Raw genomic sequence first — 10197 nt, forward strand, 5'->3', positions numbered from 1 at the left:
ATAATTTATTCATACCGCAATGCATGATGGGATCCATTAATAAGTTCTGGGTGGCACCTAGAATGCACTGCAACATGCTATACAATTGTCACCATTATTGAGAATCACAGGCTGATTCTTGATGTCTGTGTCCAAATAAAATAAATTATAGAGTATTTGAAATAAAGTATTTGGGATACTATTTAAAATACTGAAATGTTGCATTGTGTAATCAAAAGGTTAAACTCTACAAATGAGTTTTGTGACGAATGATGATTATGTCAAAACTATCTCATAAGCTTTCCATGTTTGTCATCTGGATGCTATAACTCGGGTACAACAGTCATAAAAACAAAACAAAAAAAATGAATATTAACAGATTAAGGGTCAAGAGTCCAACAAAAGCAAAAACTGACCACGATAATGGTGACTTAAAAAATGTGACTTTCGCTTTAAGTGATTCTGCGTGTCAACATCGGGTGTCTTCAATAATGTTCAATTGTCACTCAATTATTCACTTAATTATATTAATTCACTTAATAAAATTATCTAATTAAATTTAACACTCTTGAGTTTTTATTGTGGGTGGAAAAAAATATGGCAGGACTTTTACTTTCTGACCCCTGGACTTTCCACCTCTGGTGTTAAGTTTAAATATATTGTATATAATGCATGTCAGTACATTCAGCAGTGACTTTAATCACATTTCAAAGAGTAGAAGTAATTATGCACTTACATATAAAGATGTACTTAAGTCCCTCTTAAGTGGGTTAAAAAAAACCTCAAGTTCTGCTAACTGCTTGAAGTATAATGCATTTTCATTTTTATTTCATTAAGCATGCATTTACGTTTTCAAAAACATTACATTCAGTTTGTAAAAATGTACTCATAACCCCATCCCTACCTCTAAACCTAACTCTACCCATAACTTATCCCTAAAACCAGAAGGAAATGAAAAACACTGATGTAAAAGCACCTAACCCGGGTTGTAAGCCTAAACTTAAACTCTAAACTGATGTGCGTTCTGCGCCTGCGTTTAAATGAGACAACTGTCTATTTCTGCAAATATATTCGTCTATATTCGTCATTCAAAAAGGAAAAACGATGCTACAATCCTGCTAAACAATATCTTTAACAATATCTGCTCATGTTAATATTGAAACAGTCCCCAAGGAACACTCAGGAAAGATGACATAACATAAGAACAGCCTTCTATCTTTACTGTTTATACTTCTTTGCTCGCTGTTTTGCTATTATGCTCGTGCACTGACACGTTCACTAAGCTGAATAGCCAATCAGAGTTCGACGCCATCCATGTCGAATCGGCCGAAACAAAGCCGACGAGATCCAGTGTCAGCCGACGGCACGTAACCGTGCGGAACACACCGAGAAGACTTAGTCGCCTGACGCACAAAAACTGCCCGACGGCCGACCGTCGGCTTGGTGTGTTTCGGGCTTAAGATGTTGATGCAGGAACATGTTTTAATTGGTGAAACTATGTTCACCAAACAGGTACATAAGCATAGTTGCATTTTATATCTTCCTTTTAGCATTGTTATTATTGGATGTGTATTTATGGAAGGATGACTGTTGAACAGAAAAAAGGAACACATTCCATCTCTGTAAATGAAGGACATGAAGTGTCTCCTGTGCAGGGTGTGTGTCTGCTGCTGAAAACTGCAGTTATCAGGCACTTATCGAGTACCTCGGCTTGGACAACAGTGACGTTCTAATGACGTCCCTACGGCCCGTGCATAACTGGACAACTCCTACCACTGTTTTGATGAACCTGCTTGTGACCTCCATCACAGAAGTGGTATAAATCCTGCGTGATTTGCTTGAATGTCAATGACACAAGATATCACAATGTTGTATTATCATCACTCAACATTTCTTTCTTTCTAAAGGATGAAAAAGCCCAGAGCATCTCAACACAAATCACCATTATAATTGTAAGTGTTTTCAGAACCCTTTTCACACACAGTTTTACCCAACTTATAAAACCATGACAGGTGTAATCAGATGTTTTTTTTTCTGGAAAAAATGATGATAAAATTTTTTGATACACTGTCAAGCTATAGTTAACAGGCCAACTGAACATACGTTTTGTCGTCGTCCAGTAACAATTTGACTGATGAACCAAAGCAAGACATTGAAAGGTTTCATTTAATTTAAGTCACTGTAGATACTAAAAAAAAAACAAAGTTACACTTTAATTATTAATTTTTAAACCAGCTTATCAAGCATTACATTGGACCAAGTCGGTTGACCCCTAGTCATAATTACTGTTAATGTTATACCCATAACTTTTTGCAGGGTTGGTTCAGTGAGTTCACAAGATGGAATCCTAATGACTTTTGTGGGATCAATATGTCTTCAATTAAAAAAGAAATGGTTTGGATCCCAGACATCAACATAATTGAAAGGTATGAAACATTGTGTGTAATTCAGCATGGTTTGCTAAGTAAGTAAGTATGGTAGGAAGGGGGGGAAAGAAGGACGGAATGAGGGAATGAAAGGGGGGGGGGGGATGAAAGGGAGGAAGGAAGGAAGAAAGGAGAGGGAAGGGAGGGAGGGAGGAAGGACGGAATGAGGGAATGAGAGGGGGTAGGGAGGAAGGAAGGAGGGAAGGAAGGAAAGTGAGGGAGGAAGGAAGTAAGGAAGGAAGGATGGACAGAAGGAAGGAAGGAACGAAGGAAGGAAGGAAAGTAAGGAAAGAAGGAAGGGGGAAGGAAGGAAGGAAAGTGAGGAAGGAAGGAATGAGGGAGGAAGGAAGGAAGGAAAGTGAGGAAGGAAGGAAAGGAAGGGTGGATGGACAGAAGGAAGGAAGGGGGAAGGAAGGAAAGTGAGGAAGGATGGACAGAAAGAAGGAAGGGGGAAGGAAGGAATAAAAGTGAGGAAGGAAGGAAGGAAGGAAGGAAAGTGAGGAAGGAAGGAAAGGAAGGGTGGATGGACAGAAGGAAGGAAGGGGGAAGGAAGGAAAGTGAGGAAGGATGGACAGAAAGAAGGAAGGGGGAAGGAAGGAAGGAAAGTGAGGAAGGAAGGAAGGAATGAGGGAGGAATAAAAGTGAGGAAGGAAGGAAAGAAAGTGAGGAAGGAAGGAAAGGAAGGATGGATGGACAGAAGGAAAGGGAGAAAGGAGAGGGAAGGGAGGGAGGGAGAAAGGAAAGGGAGGAAGGAAGGATGGAATGAGGGAATGAGAGGGGGTAGGGAGGAAGGAAGGAGGGAAGGAAGGAAAGTGAGGGAGGAAGGAAGTAAGGAAGGAAGGATGGAAGGAACGAAGGAAGGAAAGTAAGGAAAGAAGGATGGACAGAAAGAAGGAAGGGGGAAGGAAGGAAGGAAAGTGAGGAAGGAAGGAAAGGAAGGATGGATGGACAGAAGGAAGGAAGGGGGAAGGAAGGAAAGTGAGGAAGGAAGGAAAGGAAGGATGGATGGACAGAAGGAAGGAAGGGGGAAGGAAGGAAAGTGAGGAAGGATGGACAGAAAGAAGGAAGGGGGAAGGAAGGAAAGTGAGGAAGGAAGGATGGACAGAAAGAAGGAAGGGATAAGGAAGGAAGGAAAGTGAGGAAGGAAGGAAGAAAGGAATGAGGGAGGGAGGAAGGAATAAAAGTGAGGAAGGAAGGAAGTAAAAGTGAGGAAGGAAGGAAAGGAAGGGTGGATGGACAGAAGGAAGGGGGAAGGAAGGAAAGTGAGGAAGGAAGGAAGTAAGGAAGGAAGGATGGACAGAAGGAAGGAAGGAACGAAGGAAGGAAAGTAAGGAAAGAAGGATGGACAGAAGGAAGGAAGGGGGAAGGAAGGAAAGTGAGGAAGGATGGACAGAAAGAAGGAAGGGGGAAGGAAGGAAGGAAAGTGAGGAAGGAAGGATGGACAGAAAGAAGGAAGGGGGACGGAAGGAAAGTGAGGAAGGAAGGAATGAGGGAGGGAGGAAGGAATAAAAGTGAGGAAGGAAGGAAAGGAAGGGTGGATGGACAGAAGGAAGGAAGGGGGAAGGAAGGAAAGTTAGGAAGGATGGACAGAAAGATGGAAGGGGGAAGGAAGGAAGGAAAGTGAGGAAGGAAGGAAGGAAGGAAGGAAGGAATGAGGGAGGAATAAAAGTGAGGAAGGAAGGAAAGAAGGAAGGAAAGAAAGTGAGGAAGGAAGGAAAGGAAGGATGGATGGACAGAAGGAAGGAAGAAAGGAGAGGGAAGGGAGGGAGGGAGAAAGGAAAGGGAGGAAGGAAGGATGGAATGAGGGAATGAGAGGGGGTAGGGAGGAAGGAAGGAGGGAAGGAAGGAAAGTGGAGGAGGAAGGAAGTAAGGAAGGAAGGATGGAAGGAACGAAGGAAGGAAAGTAAGGAAAGAAGGATGGACAGAAAGAAGGAAGGGGGAAGGAAGGAAGGAAAGTGAGGAAGGAAGGAAAGGAAGGATGGATGGACAGAAGGAAGGAAGGGGTAAGGAAGGAAAGTGAGGAAGGAAGGAAAGGAAGGATGGATGGACAGAAGGAAGGAAGGGGGAAGGAAGGAAAGTGAGGAAGGAAGGATGGACAGAAAGAAGGAAGGGATAAGGAAGGAAGGAAAGTGAGGAAGGAAGAAAGGAATGAGGGAGGAAGGAATAAAAGTGAGGAAGGAAGGAAGTAAAAGTGAGGAAGGAAGGAAAGGAAGGGTGGATGGACAGAAGGAAGGGGGAAGGAAGGAAAGTGAGGAAGGATGGACAGAAAGAAGGAAGGGGGAAGGAAGGAAGGAAAGTGAGGAAGGAAGGAAGGAAGGAATGAGGGAGGAAGGAATAAAAGTGAGGAAGGAAGGGTGGATGGACAGAAGGAAGGAAGGGAGAAGGAGGGAAAGTGAGGAAGGATGGACAGAAAGAAGGAAGGGGGAAGGAAGGAAGGAAAGTGAGGAAGGAAGGAATGAGGGAGGAATAAAAGTGAGGAAGGAAAGAGGGAAGGAAAGAAAGTGAGGAAGGAAGGAAAGGAAGGGTGGATGGACAGAAGGAAGGAAGGAAGAAAGGAAGGAAGGAAGGAAGGAAGGAAGGAAGGGAGGAAAGAAAGAAAGAAAGAAAGAAAGAAAGAAAGAAAGAAAGAATAGCATGAGGTTGAGTAAAGGATGCCAGCTGTCATACTGTATGTCTTTTCTTCTTGATCTATACCTTTTAAAGTTTGCATTTGATTTGATTGAACTACTTTTCTTCTTTTTCTTTCTATTTAGCATCAAGACAGAGTTTGCAACAATAGAGAATCAACATGTGAAGTTGTTTAATGCAGGCATTATTCTCACATCTAACACTTTTGCTCTGACCTCGGCCTGCAAGATGGACCTTCACCAGTTTCCCTTTGACGCCCAAAGCTGCACGATTACCCTTCAGTCTCCGATACATACAAGTACATCTGAAACTCGGAAATCAATGATAATCCGGGTTGGGCAAAATTAATAAAAAAAATAATAATAATAATAATAAAAAACTGTGAAATTGAGTGGAATTGGACCCACACATAGGATGTTGAATTAGCATTTGAATTGAAATGACAAGAAGAGAAATATACTAATTTACAATTGAGGAGAAATTAAACAATCAAAAACATCATTAACTTTGTCAAAATATGCATATTATTGCACAACCCTGATGTTGGCAAACATTCAGACTTTCAACCCTATAATGCATGAACCAAAAAAGTACACAAATGCATAAACAGGGTCAAAATTACCCGTATTCAAATTAATGTTTTTTCTTTGAAAAGATGTATACAATTGAAGGGACACCAGGCAAGCCTGCATGTTTTTTTTCTCCATGAAGCTCCCCCTAGCTCCCCCTGGTGTCTGTTAGTAAATGCTTATTATGTATTACAAAAGCTGAAATATATTATTTATAAGATGCAGTTGTACTTTAGATTGAACTTTTCTAACAGTTAAACTTTTTGTTTCCCACAGACCGTGTGAAATGATATTTTCAGAGAGAGACAGAACTTTTTTAATAAAATTTGCACATTTCTAAAGCAAACGTTTGGGAAGAGTTTGCACCACGTCCTTGGGCCGTCTGCTGTCCTTTCCTGTAGCCTTTCTCTAGTCAACTCATATACGGTCTGAGTAGGTTCTACATTTCATGAAGAACTGTTACAAAATATACACGTGTATAATATGAATATTATCAAACGTGAATGTGTCTGTTATGATTGCAGTCTGAATCGGAAATAGAAGATCATCTGGTGAATACGGCCCAGTTTGATCCCCTTTATGCATTCATGTGGTAGTGAGACAAACAAAAACATCCTATGCATATCTGAAATGAAAGTCGTTCTAATGTATGTTGTTGATTTTCTCTCAGGCAATGAGCTCCTGATTTACCCTTTCTCTGATTCATCATTCCTGACTCTCAGCTCCAAGAAGGCCTTTCAGACTCAGGGAGAGTGGGAACTCCTCACTATAAATATCTCTAAAGGCCAAGCTGATACTATAGGACATATACAGGATCAGCTGATATATACGGTACAGAGCAGAACGATAAGAATCACATTTTTATAGATTATCATTGATGTAAATGGTGAATGGTGCACTTCAGTTAGAATAAGACTCATAATAATGACAATGCTTACCTTACAGATAAGATTCAGACCTTGTAACAACTAGCACCAGTCTCCAATGTGAACGTAAATCTGCTCTGATAAAGCATTTAAAGAAGTTTCTGTTCTTGCAGATCACCATAAGGAGGAGACCTTTACTGTATGTCATTATTTTTCTGATGCCAGTATTTTACTTCCTTGTGCTGGATGTGGCCTCCTTCTTCATCGATTCAAGTGGAGGAGAGAAGCTTGGGTTTAAAGTAACTTTGCTTCTGTCTATTTCTGTGTTACTGCTGCTTCTTAAAGACATGCTGCCCTCCACTGCCAGTAGCATCCCACTGATTGGTGAGTTACGTTCCTCTTTTTTACTGTAAGTGAAGAAAATCAGCATATTCTTATTATTTCTGAAGGATCACGTGACATTGTAGCCGATACATTTCAGAATAAAATTGAAAACAGTTCTTTTAAATTGTAATATTTGATAATATTACTGCTTTTTTTCCAGGGATTTATTGTGTTGTCATCTTCGCTGTCATGGGCATCAGTGTTCTTGAGACTATTTTTGTGAATTTTCTGATGGCTAAAGGAAATCAGACAGTTTCAGTGGAAGCAATGGAAAGCACATCTGCTCTTTCTGGTAAATATTTACCCGACATCTAATAATGAGGGCTAATTTATTAGTTAGTTATCCATGCACATTCCCATTATTCATCCCAATGTGATTTGGATGTTGGCATCTTTGCTCCTTGAACTTATTGTTCATGCGCTTTAAATGCTATATGAGATCTCTATATCAGAACTTTTTGCAGTCGGCTGGGGAAAATAAAAATTAATCTCTTTTATGAGTTCTTCAAAGGAAATTGATCCTTGATAAAACATGTTTCAACATAAACATGTATAATTCCTCTCACAGATACCGTAACGGACACAAAGGGCCCTTCAGACTCAGTTGCAGACAGCACTGAAGAGCAACCGTACACTCCTGAAGCAATCCTGAAGCAGATCCTCGTGGAGTTTCAGGCTGTTGCTCATCAAAACCAAAAAAAGAAGAAACCCCTGTCCTGGACCAGAGTGGCCAAAATAATAGATGTTATCTTCTTTTTCCTGTACTTAATCACTGTTATTGCTTTTCTGATTTCACTGTTCATTTCTTGGTTCGCATGAGTGTATATCCTTGTATGGGCCTGTACATGAGATGATCAGGCTTTCATAACTTCTGCATGTTCCATTAGAAATATTAAAATATAGACAAGCCAACAGTTTTCCTTTTTAGTTACTTTACTGTACATTCCACTGAATACACTCTTGAAAATAAAGGCTCCAAAAGGGGATTTTGTTTGCAGCAATGCCATTTTATTAATGTGAAGATCATTTTAATAACCTGAAGAACCTTTTTCTGCTATAAAGAACCTGGCATGGACAGATGTTAAAGGTTCTTCACGGAACCACAAGTTGTGTTCCTCGGCTGCTTCCTGTTCCAGAGGTAAATATTAATTTATTAGTGGGAAAAGGTGAGCATCACGCTAAGCAAATACTTCATATTTAGATATTTTACAATTTTACAGATGGCTCTAAAGAATCCAAGGGTCATTGTGGTATTGGAATTTATATTCCAGAATTTGGAAAAAGATATGGGTATAGAGTGAGTGACCATTTATCAGTATATTCAATGGAGATGACGCCAATTACTGCCCTCAGGTGGGTTAAACCTCTGAGATCTGTTAAATGTACTGACTATGGCAGTATTGCAAAGTTTTATAACAGATAATGCCATACGTGAAGATTTGGTATTAGAACTAAACTAAAGTATCATCTTTTAAATATTATACGCCTTGGATTAGTGGTATAGTTTTGTTGGATTCCAGAGAATTATATAAGTGATGGCAATGAAATTGCTGATAGGTTAAAAAATCTTTGGAATTAGAATTCACATTCCATTGGGTAAAGGAGATGCTAAAGCTTTAAATAAATCACAGATTACACTAAAGTGGCAAGATGAATGGGAGTTAGAGAATAATGCCAGACATTATCATAGGAACCAGAACTGTGTTGGAGGGAAAAGAATCACCTCATTGGGTCTTAATAGGCATGAAGAACTTAAGGTATGATAGCCAGATTGAGGTTGGGCCAGACAGGCCTTAATTCCACTTTATCCTTAATGGCATATGCTCTGAATGAAAAGTATTGGAGGATGTGTTTTATACACATGTTATTTAATGTACAAAATTTGACCAATTATGACAGAAATGGAAAGACACTCATGCAGAAAATGATATTCATAATATTTTACAGGAGCAAGGAATGCAGGGACAAAGAAGCAAATGTTGAATTATATATCTTAATGATACTGGTTTAAGTAAGAATTTATTTATTTATTTATTTTTACGATTTGAAGCATCATTTACCAAAGTCCTTTTTACACACTCCTGTGTAGTAGTCCAGTAGGTGGCGGTATAGGCTATGTGCACAACCGTAGTTTCGAACTTCCGCTTTTGTCAGAAGTCGGCATATCAGTTTCCGGTCTACGACTGGTCATCCGCATCCACTAATAAACATACAAGATGAGTGCTGCTGTTGTACGAAAAAAAGAGTTCTTAAACACATCAAAGTTTCTTCGAACTGTAGTGGATCTAACGTCTAACGATCTAACAGCAGCGGATCAGTTATTCACTGCAAACGCATCATAATATGTGAACGCACTAACACGCTCCTGCACCGCAACACACACTGCAAACGGGTGTGAAACGGACGTTAGATCCACTACAGTTCGAAGAAACTTAGATGTGTTTAAGAACTCTTTTTTTCGTACAACAGCAGCACTCATCTTGTTTGTTTATTAGAGGTTACGGATGACCAGTCGTAGACCGGAAACTGATACGCCGACTTCTGACAAAAGCGGAAGTTCGAAACTACGGTTGTGCACATAGCCTATATCGTAAAGATGTGATCCGCCATTAATCAGAACAAGAATGTTGCAACTCTGGTTTCATTTATTTATTTTAATGTATGTTGTGTTTAAAAAAAAAGTGCAGAAACATTCTCTAGACTTTAACTAGCAAAATTTGTTTGTTTTTTTAAAGTTGAAATTTTGATTCATGGTTGTTAATGGGTGCAAAAAGAGAAGCCACTTTTTCCAAAATGTCTAGAATTTAAAAAGGAGAGAGATTTTCACCAGCTTTGGTACACATATGTAAGGACCACATGACCAAGTAAGGTCACGGTAAAAGAAAAGTGACAATTAGCCACTTGTTGGCGCTATAAAATAGAAAAGACAGGAAAATGGTCGTACGATTGACTTAAAAAGTGGCATGCCATGTCTTTGTCCGAGCCGCCACAATTGTTTGTGCGTACATTGACGTATCTCAAAAAAAATGTCCACCATGGACCAATGAATTATCGTTAACTGTTAAAAAACCTTAGATATACTGTATATTTTCTATGGTAAATTTACCATATTGGCTTTAAATGGTAATTTCCATCTATGATTAAGATGGTAACAGGATTGCTAAATAAAACATATTATCTTTTTACGCTTGTGCTTAAAGGCCTTAAACCACTTGTACCCCCATAATTGCTACTCGCATATTTTACTGTTATTATTGATATTCTTTTGCATAATCTTGTACATCCATTGCTACATGGGTAGCCTTTATAGTTTAAAGGGATAGTTCAACCAAAAATTTAAATTAG

At 39.5% G+C, this 10197-nt stretch overlaps 1 protein-coding gene across 1 annotated transcript; it reads left to right on the forward strand.

The window, feature by feature from the left end:
• The first annotated feature begins 1436 nt into the window (after window positions 1-1436).
• On the forward strand, window positions 1437-7818 carry LOC120464463 (5-hydroxytryptamine receptor 3A). The gene is made up of 8 exons (XM_039653977.2): window positions 1437-1795; window positions 1887-1931; window positions 2296-2405; window positions 5159-5331; window positions 6273-6433; window positions 6642-6852; window positions 7013-7144; window positions 7421-7818. The coding sequence occupies exons 1-8, from the start codon at window positions 1712-1714 to the stop codon at window positions 7669-7671; spliced, it is 1167 nt and encodes a 388-aa protein (XP_039509911.2). The 5' UTR covers window positions 1437-1711; the 3' UTR covers window positions 7672-7818.
• The last annotated feature ends 2379 nt before the right edge of the window (window positions 7819-10197 follow it).

This window comes from Pimephales promelas, chromosome 3 (genome assembly GCF_988280905.1).
Source record: "Pimephales promelas chromosome 3, fPimPro1.hap1.1, whole genome shotgun sequence".
NCBI classification, from domain to species: Eukaryota; Metazoa; Chordata; class Actinopteri; order Cypriniformes; family Leuciscidae; genus Pimephales; species Pimephales promelas.